Consider the following 22,952-nt stretch of genomic DNA (forward strand, 5'->3'; position numbering starts at 1 on the left):
CGTAGTATATATTTTGAATAGAATTTTAGTTAAGGACTATGTATTTTCATTCTTTTTATTTTCTCCAACTTTATTATTTTTTAGTAATAAAGTCTATTTTAATTAAAGAAGAAAATATTTTGATAACATATATAAATGTATATTCTTTATTACAAAGTAAAATAAAAATTAAATAAATTTGCATAAAATATTGTGTCAGTATGTCAACAAATTATGGACGAAAGGTATATCCATGTATGTTTGTATTATCGGGAGGGGACTGAAACCTTACCACCCAGAACTGATCCCCGAATCCGGATTAGCCCAAAGGGTGAACCGGGTGGAACAACAAAAAAAAATGTATGTTTGTATTATACGGGTACAGATTTAAAATTTATATTTTTTAAGGGGTAGTGTAAAACCTCATAGTCCATAAATTTCTTTCATATTATTTGATTTGTTAAGTCTTTTGCATCACTAATCTTGATGTCTTTGGCATGAGCATAAATTGAAATTCTAGCTATTTTGTTTCCTTTAAAAATATACTTCGTAATACTTTTTTTCCACATAACTGTTACAATATAATTCACAATAAAATTTAGTAAAAACGTGCGTTTTTTTTTTTTTTTTTTTTTTTGGGGGGGGGGGGGGGGGGGGGTTCGTTGAATTTCATTCTGTTATGACTTATGAGTTATGACAATGAATAGGCTACCCTCAAAATACAACAAAAAGATCATTTATAAAAGAATTAGAGTTTTTTTCCCGGATAAACAATCATATAAATATATAATAACAAAGTTAACATAGAAACCCTATTCTGACCTTGCTCTGCTTTAACTGACAATTCATAACAAAAAGTTTCATTACAAATGCTATGATATGAGCCTAAAACTTGTATTTCCTGGAAACTCTAAGGAGAAGTTGTGGATATGGCACATTGGCATACCCTTCTGTATATAATGCCACATCTGAGTGCCTACAGAAATCATTCAAAGATGAGGGAATTCTATCTCCATTTCATTCCTCATAATTGTATGAAGATGTCACAATAAAGGCTCCACTCCGTTAACATATCCATTATATTAAATTACACCCCTCTTATTTGGCTTCATCACCATCTCAACAAGTCTGTACATCCAGCGATCAAGCAATCCTACAAAAATAACAGCAATGGAAGCACCAGATCAGATATTGAATACACAGTCACACAGATGTTAGGAGTCTAGATGCAAATGCCAGTATATGCACGAAACCTCCAACCCCCAGGATACTGTAGCCCCATGCACCATGTTCAAAGTTTTTTCCAATCAATCTGAACAAGATGTCATGATCAGTGTCTAATATGAAGAGCCAAAGTTCTTTCTAAACAATTTCAGATGCAAAATATAATAGAGCCCCCTTTTTTCTTTTAGGTTTTTCAATCTGCAGATTCCAATAGTCAATTTCAACTATGGAAGTGGACACCAGACAAATATGAATGCTAATAGTCACTGTTTGGAAATTAGTGACTTTGTAACTCTTCTTGGACCTGCTAATCATATAAGTAAACGAAGGAGCAACCAAATTTTGAGTATAAACTCTGTAAAAATCTATTACAAAGTCCCCCGAAAAACAATTGGATTACAATTGCTCATATTTAATGCTAGTTCAACAATGATCTGAGATAATGTGGATGACTCGAATCACAATTAAGATATTTTAGACCCATTAGAAACCTTAGCATATAAGACAAAAAAAAAAATGATGAAAATTTCTCATCTTTGCTGCTTTTGTGAAGCACCTAATGTTCTTCATAAGACCTGCAGTCCTCCATTTAGAAATAGATAATACTTCCCTGTTTCTCAATTGATGCATCTCTTTCCTTTTTGGGATGTTTCACAATATATGCATCCCTTTTCTTTTTAGTAAAATTTAATATGCAAAGTTACTATGTTGCCCTCAACTTAAGTGGGGACTAATTCCACTTTTTTACATGCTATGGTTGAAGGTTAGCATATGTCCAATTATGATAATTTCTATACTCTCTCTTCTCTTTTTGGTGTGTGTGCTAACTCTAAAATATGCATCAATTGAGAATCAGAGGAAGTACTACTTTCATGCTTGCCAATGCATAACTTCAATCATTAATATCTCTTATTATCAATAATTATTATAAAAAAAAAGAAAAAAGAATTTTTTAAAATTTTATATGATGGTTGATGACCCATCTAACATGGTCTCACATGACCGTTTTTCATAATTATAGATCACCAAAAACAGTCCAAGTAGAGTATGTGAAAAGTGTAAAAGTTAGAATGTTGCAAATAATTCTAATTTTATATGATGACACATCTAACAAGGTTCACATGACTGTTTTTCATAAGTAAAGATCACCAAAGACGGTCCAAGTAGAGTATGTTAATAGTGAAAAAGTTAGAATGTTGCAAATAATTCTAATTGGAAGAAGTATAAGATTAACCAGCAAGGACATAGGCAATCAAGCATACCTGTCAAAGCAAAGGTACCCCCTAATACTGCACAAAGCCTAGTGAGGAAATGAAGAAAACTGCGGCGTTCTTCCCTGATTGTTACAGTGATAGGTGATAGATCATACAAGAAGTAAACAGCTGCCAAAGATGATACAAAATGTTTAGAAAAATAGGCAGCAGGGAAGAACAAATAGCACCTTTAAAACATAGGTTTTTTACTTGCTTCATTACCAACCTGGCCATGTTCTATCAAAGTCTTTCATAGGTGAAAAGTATTCTGTGACAGAAAATTGATTGGTAGGCAACACATCTTTCGAGGTATATCTGTATTCGGTAGGAACAATCTACAAAAATAACAGATTTAGTTTAGTCATGAAACCAGTGGATGCTTGTCTGACAAAATAATGAAGATGGTGGCTGCAAGGAAAGCTACTCAAAGAAAAATCATCTCACATTGACATTAGGCAAGCATCAACTCAGACAAAATTTTGATGGTACACGATGCTCAGTAGTGGGTAAACATTTTATTTAAGTTCCAAAGTTATGTATACTATAGAGTTTTAATCCTTAATTTATACCGTAAACATTGTTTACGTTATGTGAAATACAGCTCCCTGATCAGGGACTTAATCATATTCTAGCATGGAACAAAGCCTAAGCTCCTATACCTAAATTTCTTATCTCTCTCTTGTACTGCCAGCCTTCCCCAGTTACACCACCTCCGGTTACTTCCATATAAAACTACCTACAAGGACATTATCATATTCTGGCAGATTTATAAACTTATTACCCAGTAAGACTATAACCATGTTATGTGTCACAATCGGAATATTATTGCCACAATCAGTCCTAACGAGGATTCTATGCGTCTAGCCCTCAAACTCAATAACAAACTTAATGCAAGCACCAAGCAGCACAACTGAAGAGCCATGATTTGACACTCACAAAATACTAATCCACCAGTTCACAATTGTAAGTAAGATAGAGAAAAAAATGACACTCAATGAAATGATAATGGATGAGAGTTCAACTGCGGCATTGCTGTAAATACACAAGGTCAATCATTGATTATATAAGTAGCAGTAGTAGGCAACTTAATGTTATGAGGTAAAGTCTAAATTAAACTGAAGAAAATCACCGTAGGATGCTCCAAAAGATTTACAATGTCCTTTAAATAAAAGATAAACAATCATAGATGAGCCATAAGCATAATACATGATGAAGCACCAAAAACCCTGAAAATCAAGGCCCGCTTGAAATTTAAAGAAAAAGCTTAGACAGTGATTAGCATGTCACACTAAAATTTTACTGTCCATTAAAACATTAAAGAGCTGAGATGCAGGTAATCAAAAGGCAACATATGGAAAAGATATTTATTACATGTGTTTATTGAGCTCACAGAATGACAAAGACATAAGTGGCATTAAATGACACCCAACATACCTTGATATAGTATTTGAAAGTACCACTAGTACCACGCAAGATGCGAACTGTCCCATCAAGGGGATTATGAATTCCAGGATAAGTTGGGCCAAATGATAGCTCATGAATCATGTGGCTTACATTAACGCGATTAGATCCTTCAAAAATCTGTCAAAAGACAAGAACTTTTGATTACTACTTCACTCATCATGCTAAGAATGAACATTACAGCAGTCAAATGTTTTAAAACATCCAACATTCAGAAACTCATATCTACATTTTTCCATTCTTCTAATTTACATTTTCTTGTTTAAATTCTTTTTTAAGAGGGAAGATTGGGGGGGGGGGGGGGGGGGGGTGTTGTTCCTGCCTTATCCATTCATCAGCTACCCCACCTCAGATTACCAAACATCAATCCACTATTTAGCTGCATATATTTCATGCAGGTGTAGACGTGCAGTTATATTCTCCTTAGACTACAAGCCAAAAATATTTACATAATCTTTATATGTCAAGTTATTTCAACCACCCTTCCACAGAAATTCATTTCTTCACTCGCAGAATAATTTGCTGCATATTTTAACAATGGGCATGGGTGCAGAGCCTGAAATTCTTCCTAACAAGATAAACTAATAATATGGCACAAAATCCTCACATATTGAGTGTACATAATAGCATTTCAGAAGCAAAAGGACACAATTTCCACTTCCATAACTTACATAAAGCAACCTAATGTGGAAGTTGTAATGGATTGTAACTTCAATTACCAATCATGACCAACTTCATCAGTACAAAGAAAACTATCCAAGAAAAAACTTGTGACTTAAGCAGCTACATCTGCAAAAATTGTAAATTACAAGTGCATCAATTGTTCTAATTTTCACAAGATCTCACCATCTGCGCAACAAAAATGTTTAGTCCATGAACTGATACATGAAAATTCCCAGCAACCCTTTGCACATCTAAAACACCATAAACCTGTGAAAGATATAAGTTCATTCACTCATTAGTTGCTTTACCACAGTTAAAACACTGTCATAGATAAATGCATTTGAAAAAAAAAAAAAGACAAATACCCGACAGCCTTCTCCATTTGCCATTGCCTGCTTAACTTTTTTTACAATGTTTTCAGTCTCTTCATCAAAGCTTTGCAGATGACTTTTCTGTTTTGAATCTTCATGCTTATCTTTATCATCACCATGCTCATCTTTGTGGTCATGCTGATCTTTAGAATCCTCAGGTTGATGTTTAACATGACCTGCCAAGAAATGTTCTTTAGCTATAATTAGTGTGTCTATGCTAACAGCCAAACCACTTCTAAGGAGGGAGCATCAAGCATGTCATCATAACTTCTAAAATGGGAATTTGATAAATTATCAACCCATTGCAATTGATGAAAAGAGAAGAAACCCCTGAAATGCTTTGGTCAAGGTAAACAAAAGGTGGAAGAAGTCTGAGCCTCTCGATTGTACCCATGATACATACAAGAAACTACAATCACAGATGCCAAATTAATAAGGTATGAATGTAATATTGTTTACATATATAAAAAATTTCTTCTAGTTTTCTTTTCAAATAGCTTTCGTTTATGTGTATTGTACTTCAATATTAATATTCTGAATACAACTATTTACATCTAAATCAATATCACTTGGGGAGTATGATTACTCTTCAAGCCAAAATAATTTCTTGTTATTACTCATTTATTTTTGTTATACATTCATTTGCTGTAAAGACCAATAAGAGGAAAGAGGGACCACCCATGTGAGAAAACCCCTATGTTTTGGAGGAGAGAAAAAGACTAAGGTGTACTTGATGGATTTAAATAAGTCCCATTTGATGGGCCAAGGGAGGGAAAAAGAAATAACAGATTTACCTTACAGGAAGAAAGTAAAGGTGGGTGGAACAAAATGAAATTAATGTAAATAAAAATTGGAAGTAAAATAACGAAATTCCTAACTATAGGGAGAACCTTTTTTGAAATTTGAAGCTATACACTATTCAGCAATTTATTTTTCCTTTAGGAAAATATTGCTTAGTACATATGAAATAAGTAAGAGAAGTTAAAATCCATCTGTTCCTAAAATAACAAAGAAAATGTAATGCACCATAAGTATTAAGTTTTACCATGGTCATGAGAATGGCCATGAGAATGGCTATGAGAATGATCATGGGACTGGCCCTTCTCCACCAAATCAGTCAAATATTCAGTTCCAATAATATGGCCATCACTACTCAAACGAAGCTGCAAAATATCAAAGGGGATGTGTTAGTAAATAATGTCTATTTCCAACAGAATCATATTGTACTCTATTACTATTGCAGTGTTTGCACGTGCTGGATAAACGAGTTTGGCTTTTATTTTTTCATTTGAAGATTGTCTTACAAGCCTTTATATATGTTATCTTAGCTTGTATATGATGACCATGGTTTTGAGGCTTGGATGTGGTCGCGGTTGTGATAATGGTCACGTAATCACTTTCATAGGCAATGCAGGTGGAATGTGGTTGTTGTGGCCTAATATTTCGGTGGCAGTAAGCTCAGAATCCTTCACAGTGCGGTTGCAATGTAGTGATGCGGCCGAGACTTAATACCATGAATGTGATACTTTTTCATTAATACTAGTCTTTGTCCTATTAGGTTTTTCTACTTGGAGAATCACATGATGTCTGATGTGTATGTATATATGATCATCCAAAAATGCTCAATAACTATGGATTATTTAAGGGAAAAACATGTTATTTTGTAATCTGTGACATATGAAAAACTAATACATAATTTTTTGTAACTACAAAGTTGCTGTACTTGTTAAGTAATGAAATTTGAATTGGCTTATAGCTACTACTTAGTGCAAAAAATGAGAATAAAAAATCTTTTGATCCAAGGTAAATAAATGTGGGTAGAATACAAAAGCAAGGTGAATAGATAGCTAAGACAGAAAGACTTCTAAATCCATTCTTGTTGGCTTCAAGTTCACAGCCTACTTATAGCACCTTTTCTTGTCATTGCTAGTACATGTCCTTTAGTAAAAAAGATGACATGGCATGATCCTAGGGCATGAGAAGGGTTCCATGTGGTGGCACATACACTTACATACTACACTTTTTAATACTCACTATATTAGTATAGGTTTATCTTTAACACAACTGGCAACAAATTATTGATTTTGGTTTACAAGTTTAGGTACATATATCGGTAAGATTTTGCTTCTTATTTTATAACGGATAATTTTGTAAGCCCACGCCTAAAGAAACTTGTAATTGATTTAGTATTTCAGTGTAGTTAGAAGTCTAGTTATTTTGGTTTTTACACAACTAAAAGGCATGTCATTGTATGTTATTTTGAAGTTTTGACTGATTGATAGAATTAGGAATTGCCTAGCAAGTTGTGCAAAGTTTTCATCACTTGAGTGTTAATTTAGTTCATTTGAGAGTCAGAATCTCAACACCAAGTTTGACTACATTCTCAAATAAGAAAAGCTCAACAAACAAAACCAACCTTATATTGTAATTTGTACGTGAATGGGACTTCAATATGGTTTATGTGTTTAATTACCCTTGTGCCTAATTACTCATCAAACATCATCCTCAAGTGAAAAGCTAAAATCTGGATCAGCCCTTTTATAACCCCCCCCCCCCCAACGGCTGTCCTTGCCCCCTCAGGCACTAGACAAACCAATTAATAAGCATATAATAAACAAAATGTTCATGATTGATTGGCGGTGGTGGATTCTTTTATCATCCTTAGACCTTACAAAAGGAGAATAAATCTTTTTGGGAGGGGGTAGGTTGTCCAAGATACAATATTTACATCAAATGTTGCAGGTGGGCTAGGCATACATATTCCTAAGAAGAACATATTCCTAAGAAGAACATATTTAAGTCTATACTTACTCATCCAATATCAATCAATCAATCAAAGCCTTTATCCCATATATACTTACTCGTCCAATAACATTTTTTAAAACATGTCTCATGACATTTCTCATAACTTATAGAACAATGTAAAGTGTTTAGGCTCTGTATTTGTCTAGAAACCTAGTAATGAAATGAGATGTTCTTGTTCCGGAAATATAAAGTTCCTGCAAAGTCAGCGTGATATTGAGTCACACTCCATGAGATCTAATCCACTGATTATTCCATGCAACTACTCATGCTCAATTAGCTTTGTATCTGTATTCAGCAATGAAATCTTATCTCACAGGACAAGAAATAAAGAACAAGAACATCCACCTTTAGTTTTGTGACACACAAAACCACAAGGAAGATATTCATGGATTTGTAACAATCAAAACAATTAGTGCCAAGGATTGGAAAATCAGGCCATCAAAAATCATAAATCTGGATGAAGCATAACATACTTTCCATATATTTGTATCAAGATCCACTTCATGCTTTCCTGACATATCTATAGCATCCACACTGAGAACTGCACAAAACAAAGGTTACATCATGAAGAAAACAGATAAGAATGCCAAGTTCACCATTTACACAAAAAACAAGTGGTGGCAGGGACAAAAGGAATGATAACAAAACAAGAATGATCAAAATCACAACATCCATACTAACCATCGCATGGCAAGGAAGGGAATGTCATGTTTATGTGTATAGGAAGTGTTTCACCACGCTTCAAATCCACAGACATCTACAAACAAAAAGCTGTAATTAATTGCACATAATAATCAAATGGCCATAATAAAGCGACAAGTAAATGTAGGTAACAACTAACCTGATTAACTGTATAGGTACTCAAATAATATCTAAGCTCATGTATGAACAGAGTGGCCATAATGACCAGGCCAATAATAGAAACTGTAAAACCCAAAAAGACAGGTTAGCCATCCATACATACAACAGTCTCTGTGTGACAAATGAGATAATAAGCGAAGGTTGGAAAACGAGACAGTTAAATGTTACAATAGTTTTAGCCTATATTAAGCAAAGAAAACCATTAGTTTTCACTTGGTTGGCCAGAAATTGCACTACCCATTAGATGACCTAATAAACTACCTTTCTTATGGAGTACCACTACCTTTTTACAAACTTTTTTTTCAATCATGAACCTTATAAAGCATGTTATTCAGTCCACACTACCATTTGACGAAGATCATGAGTTTTGAACGTCAAGTATGACCCACAAAACCATATCATATAACTGGAAGTGAGGCAGGGAACTTATTTTAAAAGTTATACTCATTGTTTTGTTTTGTTTTTTTGTTTTTTTTTTTTTGAAACATTATACTCGTCGTTTAAATCTCACAAAATCCATGAAACGACGGTGTTAGGTGAAACTAAATCTTAAGGTCATTAATAAAAAGTACTGGAAAATGCGATACTACATATATAAAATGTACTTTTCCACAATTTCCCTAGAGTTTCACAATTTGAAGCAGAATTATTCATCCTCCCAGCATAACAATTCATATTTGGGGTATAAACATTAGACACCATTGCTAACTTCAACTCTACTACCATAGATATCATCTTAAATTTTCTGCAGGCATTGTTGTTGGGTGTTTTTATTTTCATCACTACACTACTCACATGAGTGTCTACAATGACATAACACCAACAAAATAACCCAAAATCCAGCAAATTAAACAACTTTGCAAGCTAAAATATAAGAACCCCATTTCAAATCAGAGCTAACATAACCTCACCCAACTTAAAACCCATCATCAAAATAGGGTTTTCGTCACAATTTACAACCCGAAAACCGGAAACAATGAATCTAAAAATCAAAGCGCAATCTCTTTAAAAGCAAAAAATAAGGAATTATACCAATAGCGCCAGATTGTGTCTTCTGCAACAAATGTTCTTCAGCACGAGGAAATGCATCAAGCCTCTTTATAGCTTGCTTAACCCCCATAATTCCACCCCAACAACAATATAATTAACACCCTTTTGGATGAAATTACCTGCTCAACATTAAAATTACAGAATTATTGAATAATTTGCAATGCAGAAAAAGACAATATTACTGGGAAAATTGAGAGTATGATGTAAAATTATACACAGAAAATTGCATAATATATGAGAATTTATGAATCATAAAGAATAACGAAGATGATCTAATTAATTGGGTAAGGAAGAAGAGGGAGAAAGAGAGTTACCGGAGTGATGACGGAGGTAATGGCGGCGGCGAAGAGGTGAGAAGGGAGATCGTAACGGAGCAAGTGGGGATCTGTTGAAATTTAGATACAACTTTGGATTGTTTCTGTTTTTGCCGGTAAATTATTTTTTTTCCACAATATTCAAGCTAATTTTTTAAAGGCATTTTTTTAAAAAATAAAATAAAAAATGGTTAATTTTCTCAAAAAATTGTTTTGGTTAATTGATGTCCTAACCATTTCCTTGATACCAAGAAGAGTTGGCTCAAGTGGTAAGCAACTTGATGTCGCTTAAGGAAGGTCACGGGTTTGAGCCTCACCGTATGCAGAAACTCTTGTTGGGAGATCCACCCACCATAAGTCAGGTGTGCTACCCGCGTCGGATCCGTATGTAGTCGGAGCTAAGCTCGGTGAACCGGGTGGGCAACCTAAAAAAAAAAACATTTCCTTGAAAAAATAGCTTATACAAGTAAGTGTGTCATGATGATGTAATAAACGTAATTTTAGTAGTACTCCCTCCGTCCCCGAAAGAATGAAAAAAAATAAAATTTTAAGCTAATTATGCACAAATATTGTTGTAAATTGATAGGTATTTTAATACAAATAGATCGATCATCTTGGGACTAAAATTAGGCCAAAAGGGTTGAATTTTTGGGGAAAAAAAAATGGTCCAACTTTTGGGGACGGAGGGAGTAGTAATTTTTTTGTCAAATGTTGAAGTATTGAAGTATGTTGTATTATTGTGCTTTCTAGTTTCTACCATGAATTGAGATAGGTGAATTTCTATTCCACTTTTTATTTATTTATTTATTTTTATTATTATTATTTTTTTTAGAAAGGAATGTCTATTCTACTGCTGGAGATAAACTTTAATTAAACAAATGTTGGAGATAAAAAATAGGAATAATGGTTTTAATAATTTCAACTTTACCCGATTTTCTCTAAATATTTTAATCTCAACTTTGGGGTATATTTCTTCTAACAATCCAAAACCAATAAAAAAAGGTCAATAACATGTTATATCAAGTTACCTGACACGTGTTAAACCTTGATTGATCCAAAAAAAAATTAAATAGTAAACCCCAGCCCTCCCCTTCCCTACCGAACCGCCCTTACCCTGTTGGAAGTTCTTGATATAAAATAAGAGGGATGGGGAAAAACAAGAGAGAGAGAAAAAACAAATGAAAGGGGAAAATCCCACATTGGTTGGGGGGAAAGGTTTTTCCTTGTTTTTATATTGTAGTGTCTTAACACTACTTAGTTGAGTGAGTGGGAGTTAAGTATTACTCCACATACACACGCGCGCGCACGCCGAGCCGAGTCGGGTCGGGCTCGGGCTCGGGCCTCGGGTCTTGGGTCTTGGGGAATGCGATGCGCGGGCATGGGTCCTTGTTATCTTTTGGGAGAAATTTTATTTCCTTTTCTTTATTAAACAGAATATTCTTTTTGTCTGTTGGGAATATTCTTTTTTGTCTGTTGGGAATATTCTTTTCTGACTGTTGGGATTACGGAATTAAGTCAGTCATTAATCCCTTGATTATAGCTGACTAATTAATTCCTTGTTTCTTGCTTCCGTTGTTGACTGGTTGAATGAATCTGGTCGTTTTATTAGCCAGATTCGTCCCTCGTTTTACGTTTCTTGTCTCCCTTCTACTGCCTATATATACTCGTTGCTTTTCCAGTCAAAAATACACAACACTTTCAGTTATCTCTCTTCTCTCAAATTATCTAAACACGAGTTTCTTCTGTTCTGTTTTCTGGGCAAGTATTCTGAGTTCCAGTCGGGTTTGTGAGTGCACATAAACTCCGGCGCCGTGCTTATCCTGGAGGGCGACCGCTTCTAGTCTATTGCACCGGGAGGTAGCGCGGAATCGTCTTTTAGGTCAGTGGTTTTCCACGACGCGGCTATTGTCACTTTGGTTCACGCATCAAGAGATAAGTTATTTTCTGTTTTATTGCTTAGTAGTATAACATACCCCACCCCAACCCTTTCCCTCGTCGGCTCGCCGCCCCTCCCCCACCCCTACTAGCAATAAACACAAGTTTTCCGCCATAATTTCTAGGACGTGGTTGAACTAAATAACCAAGGTGTTAAATACGGAGTATTAGGGTATTATATGGTAACACCATGTTTAGTTCAACTTAGTTGTGTGTGTAATTGTCTATTAGGGTGTTTTTCTCGTTATTTATCCCAAATCTTTTTGGAGAAAAGATTTCCCATAAAAATAAGTAAATGTTCATCAAATACTCAAAATTTTTACTCTGTACTTGGCAATTGGCATTAAACTCCTCCGCACTTAAAAAAAAAGTGATACTTTGAACATTTTCCTCCTACTATGGTGATTTTTTCATAACTCATTTGCTCAATTTTCTTCGAGTAAGAGAGCTTCTGCTGAGAGTGTGGGATCAGATTACCAAAAATATGGGCAGATCCACTTACATAGGAATTGCTGCTGCTTTTGCATTTTCCAGTTTTGCCTTCAGATTCTTCTTCAAACCCCATCAACATCATCAACCTTCGGTATATTTTTTTGTTAATTTCGTATTTATTTTACATATTTTCAGTGAAAATACAACAATAAAAGAATGCTAATTTGTGATTTTGTATTAATTTAACACAGAGATTATTCACTGTTCAAGAATTGTCCCTTTATAATGGAACTGACGAACAATTGCCCATCTTCTTGGGAATACTGGGGTACTTTACAGTATATTTAACTTATATACTCTCTTTTTTAATTTGATTTGCTACAAAAGCTGTTAAATTTACAACTGAGTTGTGATTCTCAACACCCCCATTAAATGAAAGATATGAATTTTGAATTTGATGGGATCTTTATGCTGTATTCTTGATTTTATTTTTTGTGATATTTGACTGGAAGAATTCCTTTTCAATAATTTGTGTTTATCTGTTGATGATTGGTGGGTTCAATTTGCAGTATAATGGTTTGTGTTAGTCTAAGAATTGGAATTGGAATTGAGATTGTGATGGGGTAATTTTGATCCGCTATGATTAGGAGGGCATCAAAGGATGTGATTTTGATGATAGTATGAAATTTGTATAGTGGTGGTGGCCTGGTGGGTTAGTAAACCTTGGTCAGACCCCGTATTTTATCGAAACTAGTAGTGATGGACTGATGACAGTATTTAATACCAAACCCTTTCGTGTGTTCATTAAGGATATATCTCGAATACGGACCTTGCCCTTTATACATGTTTTATTAGTGGCTGAGAAGAATGGTTATTGGTCTATAGGATTGATTTTGTGTGTTAAGAAGCAATTGAGGCAACAATGACCGTATATCTTTGTTGCTAGATACTGTTTTGTCGTAAGGTATTGCTGTATTGTTGGTGTACCTTTTTCTACAGAGCTACTAACTTTATTTTACTATCTTTTCATTTCATGTATCAGTTCGGTATTTGATGTGACGAAAGGAAAATCACATTATGGTGTTGGAGGAGCTTACAATCATTTTGCTGGAAGGTTGTTACTCTTTAAATGCTCTTCATTTTGTTCTTTTAATATGAATTGGAAGCATGGAGAATTTTTAGATGATGCATCAATCACTAAGTCTGGATGTCCATCAATACTTGTTACAATGTGACTATTTTAATATGCATTCATTTTCACACTAGGAGCCATGAAATGCCCTGTATGTTTTGGATTTTATCGCATGCATATGGGTCTTGCAAGATTGGGCATTTTGAATTGCTTGCACTTTGTACGGGCAATAATTGTATTTTGAAAAACTATGGTGGTCATGTTACAGATTGATTTTCTGGCTTTCAACCCAATCTGATTGCAGGATGGATCTTGTTGATTGTTGCTGGTTTGGAAACTATTTTTTGGGTAGCATGCACACAATTTAATAAATTTTGTAATGGTGTCTTATACTTAGACTTAGAAGTTTATCCCTCTTCCACCATTCATGGAAGTGGAAGTCCTTCATGTTCAAGGCCAATTATAAAGAGAACATTTCTTAGTTTCTTACATCATGTGCTGGCTGAAACCAAGAATTTCTCCTGTGGTTGTGTTTTTAATTAATTTTGGTTTCTTTATGTTAGAAAAAACATGTAGCCTGAATCTGATTCAGGCATACTCATTTTTGTCACAGAGATGCTTCACGTGCATTTGTTTTCGGAAATTTTACAGGTTAGAGCTCTTAACAATAATAATGTTTGGATTATGCCTTGTTTGCCTTCCCCGTGCTTTTGAAAAGAATTCTTCTGTACAGAGATCATAATTCTTATAAGCATGTTCTTCAAATCTAGTCTGTTGGAGGAGTGACAGAGTAAGCACAAAAGGGGTTGTTAAAAGCAAAAGAGAAATATATATATGGATTATGGTTTTAAGTTGATGCACATGTAGAATTGTATTGGGGTTGCTACTTGGTGTTCTGAGCTCTTTTATTGTTAAGTTAAACAAGGTTTGTTGAATTGTGGTGAAGAACAAGAGATTTATTAGGCTCAAATATCTGTCATAAATTACAATTTGGGTAACATCTACTTCCTCCGTTTCTTTTTATTTGCAACACACCATTTAGGCACGCAGTTTTAGGAGATTATTAGTAATAGATATCATGTGTAATAATTATTTTGAATAATTTGTCCGTTTACATTATATAAACTCGACCTCAAAAAGCGTGAAACAAGACTGTGTTGCAAGTAAATAAAAACGGAGGAAGTATAAAATAGTTTTTTTCTATATATGAACTGGCAAGTCATTCTGATGGGTCTCGTACATGCCAATTCTGTAAAATCAGTCATACTTTCACTTTCAACTATATACCTTGAGTAATTGAGTTAGGTAGTCGATTGAAGTTATGTCAATCAAAGAACTTCCAATTCAATGTCATTATTAAAGAAGAGGTTTTGTCCCCTGGGTTATATACTAGATACGAATGTCATTATTTAGCTGACAATTTGGTTCTCTCATGAGTAGAGCCAATGCCTTGAATCACATTTGACACCAAAAGCCATGTTAATCGCATAGCTAAATGCTGCTTTGTTCGTACGGAAAATGCATCTATACTTTTGTTTGCACTTCTATTAAAAAAAACATTGCTTCAGTATTGAGCTATTGGCAGAAAGTGCTATGACTTGGTTTGATATGGGCTAATTCTTGCATCCTGATTAAGTTTTTGCAGTTGCTCCTGAATGCAGGTGATGGACTTACTGACACACTACGTGGACTATCTAGCAGTGAGGTGCTTAAAAATATGCTTTCTCTGTTTATTTTAAGTTGCAATTGACTATCTGTAATGATTAATACATAATAAATGTATAGTCATGTGGGATCTTGCTGATTCGTCTTAACGTACTTAAGAAGTACTAATATTACAAATTTTTCTTTAATGTATGAAGTTATGCATTTACAAACATTAAAATAGAAATCTTGCAAATAAATAACCATAAATAAACAGAAGTATTTTCTTGGGCCCTTTGCTGGCAATTCTTATCTGATTTGTCAGCAGATTGTCATATTCCTCCATTTCTTTCCCTTCCCCTTTCCCTCTTTCTAATGATTTCAAAGTCAACATCAATCTCTGTCTCTCTGAACATTCTGATGATTGCAAAGTCATATCTGTCAATTTCTCTCACTCTCAAGTCTCACTAACCTTTTCCTGCCCCTTCTCTTTCACTATATTGCAATGCTGAATATGTATGCATTGTTTCCTATGTATTTGCAGGTAAAAAGTGTTGTAGAATGGCGGGATTTCTTCCTCAAAACATATACGTGAGTTGCATAAACTGAATTCTAGCTTTCTTTATATTACCCCTGTACAATAATCAGACAAATCTTTGTTACAGTACAAAAGAAGAATAGGAAAACTACGATGTTCTTGAAGTTTGTTTGTGAAAGGAAGTACTATCATAATATCATGTTACATTTGCCTGCATATGCTCTGTTTTAGGTTGTTCAACTCTATCTAGGTCATGAAAGTGTTAATGAAATTTTCCTCATCGGCTCTATTCCCTTGTATAGTAAAAAAATAAAAAATAAAAATCCGTAGATTCAGTTTGAATTAATAAACTGATCAGCAAAAATCAATTTCAATCTATTGAAAAAATTCCAATTAGTTTTCTCTGTAAGAATTAGGGTACAACACAAACGAGTTGTCTAAAGAATGAGCGAATATCAGTTTTTAATTAACAAAATCATTTATAATTTATAAAGAATAAGGAGTAGTTGTTATCAGTAAATTTAATTTTACTGGAGTATAATAGTCAGTTGAGTTTTTGATAATTTTTTTCTTCTTGTAATCTAGGTGGAGTTTTAACAAACAAAAAAAATTGTTTATAGATTTTTTGGTAGATTGGTGGGTCGTTACTATGACTTTCGCGGGATGCCTACCAAATATTTGAAGAATGCAGAAGCAAAGGCAGCTAGGGGTGCCCAGTTGCTGGAAAAGCAGAAAAAAGAAGAAGAAAAGATTCCAAATTGCAATTCAAAGTGGAGTCAGCATGAGGGTGGAGAGGTAAGAAATTTCGAATAATATTTTCAAGTTTCAAAGTACAATCGTTGCTTCCACTTCCCTAGGGCCTACTAGAGAAAAGAACACAGAAATAAGATGGAAAAATGCAGCTTGAAATATGCTCACTCATGTTAAAATTGGAAAATATTTTGGAAAAATTGATTTAAATAATCCAACCCTTGTCCTATTTAAATCTAAGATTACAACCTTTCGATTATTTAGGAATAATACAAGTTTTGAGGGGTCTTCAATTTTATTAGAAAGTTCCCTGTTTTTCATGTATTTTTTTTACTACCTCCGTTACATATTAGTTGCAAATTTCAGGTTGACACGGTTTCTAAGACAAAATTTCATAATAGTGGATTAATGAATTATAGAATGGGTAATTAAGCAAGGTAGGAGAGAGAAAGTGTATGTGATTAATAAATTACCCACCACCATCAACAACACTCACCCCACCACCGTCGGCCAGCACTAGCAGTAGCCATCCCACCACCGTCGGCCAGCAGTAGCCATCCCACCACCGTCGGCCAGCAGCAGGCATCCCACAACTGTCAGCCAGCAACAACCATTCCACCACTGTCGGCCAGAAGCAACCACCACACCATTGTCGGCCAGCAACAGCCACCCCGAAACACCCACCTCACACCCTGAAACCACCCTTTTTAACCTAACCCAAACCACTCGGAAACCACCCTTTTTCAACCCGACCCGCCCTGAAACCACCCAATCTCAATCTGAACCACCGTAAAACCACTCCCTCTCCACCTCAACAACCCCGAAATCACCCGTTCTTAGGTCAAACAACCCCGAAACCACTCCCTTTTAGCTCGAACCACCTTATAACTACCCTTTCTCAACTCAAACCACCTCGAAACCGTACCCACTTACCGCAAACCACCCTAGAACAACCACCCTCACTCACTCCCAAAACCACCAACATTCAACCTAAATCGCCCCAAAACTCACCCTGAACCACACCGAAACCACCCTCACTCACCCTAATCCACCCAGACACTGCCTCGAGCCACCCCAAAATAGCCTACCCACCCCGTAAATCAGTAGATCTAAACAATTGTTTTTTAAAAAAAAAAAAAAAAAGAAGAGAGAAAACGGAACACCAGAGGAGGAGCCGGAGCCGAGGAGGCGACGACTTTGACAGTGGTGATGAGTATCGACGACGTTGAAGGTGGTGGTTAGATATAGCGACGGCAACGGTAAAGATGGTGCAGTGGTGGTCTAATTATTTTGTGGGAGATGAAGATGGGAGATGAATGATTTTTTATGATTGTTGATTTAATTGGGTAACCCTATTATGTTAACTAAGTTAGATTAGGAATTTAATGAAATTTGATTTAGGAAGCTATTTGTGTTTATGAAATCTTTAGTAAGGGTGTTTTTGTACTTTCGTTGAAAAAAATTTACTATAAAGGGAAAAAATTGGAAAGTTGCAACTAATGTGTAGCAACCCTTTTTGGCAAAAGTTGCAACTAATATGTAACGGAGGTAGTAGCAAAAAAATAAAAAATAATAAAAAATCCAATCTCTCTCCTCCTCTTTCCCCAGGCCCTAGCCATCGTCCCTCTCCCCGGTGCAGCCTCAACTCCCCCTCTCCTTCCCGGTTTCCCCCCTGCCACCTCCAATCCCCTTCCCCCAGCCACTCTATCCTACCCTTGGAACCAGCCACCCCTGAGAAACCTCTCTGCAACCCCGACCCCCAGCCAAACTGCTCCCTGCCATCCGTCACTCCCTTGCCTCAATCGCCCTACACACCCCCAACACTAGCTGCAGCCTCCTCACCGCGGCCGCTGGCCTCCTCACCGCTGCACCACCTAGTAGCAAAACAGCCCAAAACTGCCTACATCAGCCACCGTCAATAGCCCCCCTGAAAACCCCATAACAATCCTCAATATGATATAATGGTCTTGGGATTGTCATATTTATGGGTTGCAGGTTTCGGGGTTGCCGATTTGATGTGGGGCTTGGGGTTGCCAGTTTCTGGTTGGGGGTTTCATTGGGGGGTGGTCAGAAAATGGAGTTGAAAGGGAGGGGGAGGGGGAAGGGGATTGGTGGCTGGAGAGGGAGGGGATGGCCGGAAAAGGGAGGGGAGGGTGGCTGAAAAGGGAGAGGGAATGGTGGCCGGAAACCCGTATCAATGGAGGTGGAGGTGGAGGTGGAGGGGAAGGGGTTGCATTTCTTTTAAAAAAAGTTTTAAAAGACTATTTTTTCTACTAAACATGAAAAAAAATAATTATTTGGACGGATCAAAATGTGACATGTGGCATGGTGACCTGATATTCTAGGTTGGTGACCTGATATTCTATGTTGGTGACCAGTCTGGCCTATTAAAATTGAAGACCCCTAAGGCTTAGATTATTCATGAATAATCAAAAGCTTGAATTATTAGATTTAAATAGGGTTAGAATTTGCTTGTCGTGTCCTTAATTTATCCCTCCATATTTTATTACTTGCTCTACTTTATTTTTGTGGCCGTATTTAATTACTTGCTCTATTTCCTTTTTTGAAAACTTTTAGTAATATTTTACTACTACGTATTTTTCTTCCCACTAGTTATCCCTTTAAATCATGTTTGTTTTAATATTTTTCATATTCACTCTCATCCCTCATCCCTCATCCCTCATCCCCACTTTTACTCCCTTTTGTATTTTTAGATTTTTTTTTCCCAACCAAATCCCACTTCCATCATACTTGTATAGGGAGTATATTACTTTCTACTATTCCTCCTAAAACTCCGCACATGGTAAAATGGAGCAAGTAATAAAATCCGGAGGGAGTAGTTGACAGTTTATAGTGTAAGTGGCTGTATATAAAGTGAGTGTTTTAGTCTCATCAAGCTTTAAGAATAATCAAGGATCAAGCTTTTGGAGTGTGAGTGAGATAGTTGTGTGCTATGCCATTTTGTGAAAACTGCTCAAACTCATTTGAATTACTGGTTTTTATTTTGGGATTGTCTCATCAGGTTTGGTGTGACGATGGCTATCCAAGACTAATGCAGAGACCTCTAGAGATCGCATTGACAGGAAAAATGAGCAAGCGTTGTGTATGTTTGAAAGAAGAAGAATTGCAACACTCAGGTTTAGAAGTGTATGAAGGATGTGACTATCATGCCAAAGCATGCAAAGTGTAGATGAAAGATGAACTATGGTTGCGGCAACAGTAGTCCTGTATTTCTTTTAGAGCAGCTGCTGCAAGGTTGGTGCTGCAAAATATAGACGAAAGTCATGCCTCTGTATTTTGTACTTTGTTCTGGTGATGGAACATTATATTCAACATTATTCTCAAGTTGTGTTCGAAAAGGGTACACATAGACATAGTTTATGTGTACCCCACATAGACAATGGTTTTTATTGGTTGGAACAGTTGGCCCACTTTGGTCCCACTTCAATATTTTCAAAATTTTCGCTGAAAGTTTTGCAAATGAAAAATTTTGAATTTTGAATTCTTAATTTGAATTTAATTGTACTTTTGGCTGTGAATAATGTTGGAGGATTTGCGAGAAGAAACTATGGAGGACGACGGTTGCTTTAAGGCAAAGGTCGACGAAGGTGGCTTTAAGGTGAGTAAGGTGGTTGAGAGGAAATAAAGGGCCGATGGTCGATTTAATGAGAGAGAATGGTTTAGAGTATGAACGGTGGTCGGCGAAATCAGAGAGCGATGTAGTCCATAAGATGGTCTGAAACAATGGTGGGTGAAATAAAAGGCACGGGTGAGAGAGAGACAAAGACGACGGAGACCAAATGTATTGTTGTAGTATTGAAATTGTTTTGAAAATATTTTGTAATTCATCATTTGTATTATTTTAGTATCAAAACTGATTGTTTTAGTATTATTTGTATTATATTAGTATAAAAAAGAATGTTTTATAAACAAAATTCATATAAAATTCTTAGTTGTGGTTGTTTATGGACATAAATATCACAAATTGTTATGATATTTGTTGGTCAATTATGTTCCCAAAATTCTTAGCAGTGGCTGTATAATATTTGATTTTCAACTTGAAACGAGTTTCTAAATTTAGATAAGAGTTTGTGAATTAGATAAGTTAATTATTGTAGATCTTTTAGAAGATGAGTTCTATGTAACTATAGTAGTTGAAAACATTTGAGAAGAAAGAGTGGGTATGTGATTGTTGGTGAATTGGTTTCGATGTCGCCAAAAAATGGTTTCGAATGTCAGCAATCAAATGAAACTCTTCAGCTTCAAATCAATGACTTTCTTCACCGTTGTTTGTCATTGCCATACGTACAAATGGTTTCTAAAACTACTTAACTACCTTCGAGAAGAAGTAATTTTTTTTATTATTATTTTTTTTTTATGAAAATGACGGGATAAGATCATCACTTTTAGCGCTCCTCTCTCCTTAGGCGGGACACTCACAACACAAACTTTTACAACTTAATTTTCCCGCTCAACTTTCTTTTTATCAATTTTTTAGCAAGCTGATGTGTTGCAATATTATTGGTTGTCTATGTGGGGCTATACATAGACTAAGTCTATGTGTATCAGCTCCCAGTTGTGTTAGAAATTACTGGTTTCAAAAAAGCTATGTATGGGGAATGGGGCATTTATATAACAGCATTATTCATGATGTGGAAATGGCCTGTGGACTTGTGATAAAGCTTCAATCGACACTATTACAACCACGGTTACTAAACTCCATGTAATGAAATACTTCGTAACTAGTTTTTGACAGCTGAGAGCTTGAAATGAATGGATAAGATTTCCGCTAAAAAATGAAGGGTCTAGATCAAAAAGTATTATAGTGGTCACAATTTTAATGTACTCATTGAATAATCTTCCATTTTTTTATTTTTTTTTTTAAAAAACGTAGTAAAAAAATTGAGGGAGTATTGTCTCTAAGTACATTAGTTGACAGTTGACAGTTGACAATAAAAGTTAATATTAAATGACAACTGTAAAACATGAAAGCAAAACAAAAATGGCATCAAATGTAAAACATCATCGCAAGTATACAACGATACTAGAGTGGTCTCAAAATGATATACTAGTATTACAATTCTACATACACGCATATCACATAGTAGAACAAGACAAAGTATGTAGCATATATAATGGTATTAATTAGTATGATGAGGATGATTAAATGGATTGTCTTGCAGGATATATGCTGCTGTTGATCCCTATCATGGCCCGCGATAGAGCCTCTTTATAATGAAGGGTAACTTACACCACAATGATACGGGGCTTCTAGGCAGTTCACAGAATATGAAACTGATAATCTTGATATGACGTCTTCTCATCAACAAGATAAGGAAGGAGCAGAGGACGCAAGTGAAGATAGCTAACCATGGAGTGTCCGAGATTGTGGTTACATATACTCCTGTCATGAATGCTAACAGAGTTGCGTAAAATGATATCAGCAGCATTTTGATGGTCATATCCACAAGCATAAAATGTAAGCCATAATTTTCATTATCCTTAGACAATAACCAAAGGAGGCAGAAAAGAACCATCATAGAGCTGCACATCCCTACTACATCCGAAACCATAAAAACCTGGAATGCTGCCTTCTTCCCTAAATTTGGAAATCCGGTGTCACCTTTGTACCCGCCGGGAACTGTAAACGCTGCGGTGAATGTTACTGTTGCTAGAAGTGCCGCTACCACTCCCATTGGGTTCATATATTCCTTTATTTCTTCTTTACTCACACAATAATGAGCACTTCTTCTATCATGCTCGGCCCACGTGGAAATATCACTTTGGTTGATACCTCGTGATTTAAATAAATCCTTAAACTGAAAATGTATATTGTAAAACAAAAGTATTATGATACACATTTTTAATTTCTTGGACACTTTCTATAAAAAAATATTAAAAAATTTAGTGTTTTAAGGTTTAGAATTGTAGAGGCTCTGATACCATATTATGAATTAACTTTTCGTAGTTTTATTAGAGTATGAACAGATATATATATATATATATATATATATATATATATATATATATATATATATATATATATATATATATATATATATATAACCTAGAAGAGATTAGGGTTTAACATTGGTCCATAACCTATACACTACATAAGGCTTATAAAAAATCATAATTTTTTTTTAAAGTTGATTACAATAAATTTAGAATAGTGCAATTAAACAATTAGTTAATACAAATTAGTTGGCAAAGATAGTAAGAATTTTAATTAGTTTAAAAGCGTTTATTTTTAAAAACAGTACTCCCTTCATTTCAATTTGTTAGTCCCATATACTATTTTGAACGTTTCAAAAAGATCTACCCATATTGAATGTATTTCACTTTTAAATTAATTTTTATTTCCTATTTTATACATATTAAATTCTGATTGGTTAAATTAATTAATTGTGAATTGATGACATGACTCAAAGTAAAGAAATTATTCCCTTGAATTATGCAATTATAGTTGATGGTTTTTTAAAAAAAATAAATAAAAAAAATTAATTACGGCAAAGCTATTTATGAATTTTTTTTTTACTT

The 22,952-nt window shown here is 35.1% G+C and overlaps 2 protein-coding genes across 3 annotated transcripts; one reads left to right on the plus strand and one right to left on the minus strand.

Annotated features, from left to right (window-relative positions):
- Nucleotides 1-699: 699 nt before the first annotated feature.
- LOC145559369 (uncharacterized) lies at nt 700-10,132 on the minus strand. 2 transcript variants are annotated; one of them, XM_081620793.1, is made up of 13 exons: nt 9,982-10,132; nt 9,650-9,786; nt 8,598-8,680; nt 8,438-8,513; nt 8,230-8,297; nt 5,997-6,114; nt 4,946-5,127; nt 4,764-4,847; nt 3,891-4,037; nt 2,683-2,791; nt 2,466-2,585; nt 1,240-1,291; nt 700-1,132 (listed from the first exon to the last, which is right to left on the minus strand). In XM_081620793.1, the coding sequence occupies exons 2-12, from the start codon at nt 9,735-9,737 to the stop codon at nt 1,287-1,289; spliced, it is 1,080 nt and encodes a 359-aa protein (XP_081476919.1). In that variant the 5' UTR covers nt 9,738-9,786; nt 9,982-10,132; the 3' UTR covers nt 700-1,132; nt 1,240-1,286. The 2 variants fall into 2 exon arrangements, with proteins under 2 accessions (XP_081476919.1, XP_081476918.1); XM_081620792.1 differs by lacking the exon at nt 1,240-1,291.
- A 2,047-nt stretch (nt 10,133-12,179) lies between these two features.
- On the plus strand, nt 12,180-19,757 carry LOC145559371 (membrane-associated progesterone-binding protein 4-like). Its single transcript, XM_081620796.1, has 8 exons — nt 12,180-12,499; nt 12,600-12,676; nt 13,391-13,462; nt 14,094-14,131; nt 15,142-15,185; nt 15,669-15,715; nt 16,283-16,457; nt 19,435-19,757. The coding sequence occupies exons 1-8, from the start codon at nt 12,401-12,403 to the stop codon at nt 19,600-19,602; spliced, it is 720 nt and encodes a 239-aa protein (XP_081476922.1). The 5' UTR covers nt 12,180-12,400; the 3' UTR covers nt 19,603-19,757.
- The last annotated feature ends 3,195 nt before the right edge of the window (nt 19,758-22,952 follow it).

This window comes from Chenopodium album, chromosome 9, assembly GCF_948465745.1.
Source record: "Chenopodium album chromosome 9, dcCheAlbu1.1, whole genome shotgun sequence".
Taxonomy (NCBI): domain Eukaryota; kingdom Viridiplantae; phylum Streptophyta; class Magnoliopsida; order Caryophyllales; family Amaranthaceae; genus Chenopodium; species Chenopodium album.

Coding starts and splice junctions, on each gene's coding strand:
- LOC145559369 (XM_081620792.1), bottom strand. CDS start 9,737: ATGGGGGTTAAGCAAGCTATAAAGAGGCTTGATGCATTTCCTCGTGCT. Junction 8,681..9,649: donor GACACAATCTGGCGCTATTG/GTATAATTCCTT, acceptor TGGGTTTTACAG/TTTCTATTATTGGCCTGGTC. Junction 4,038..4,763: donor ACATTTTTGTTGCGCAGATG/GTGAGATCTTGT, acceptor GTCTTTTGACAG/ATTTTTGAAGGATCTAATCG.
- LOC145559371 (XM_081620796.1), top strand. CDS start 12,401: ATGGGCAGATCCACTTACATAGGAATTGCTGCTGCTTTTGCATTTTCC. Junction 12,677..13,390: donor ATCTTCTTGGGAATACTGGG/GTACTTTACAGT, acceptor TTCATGTATCAG/TTCGGTATTTGATGTGACGA. Junction 14,132..15,141: donor TGTTTTCGGAAATTTTACAG/GTTAGAGCTCTT, acceptor TCCTGAATGCAG/GTGATGGACTTACTGACACA.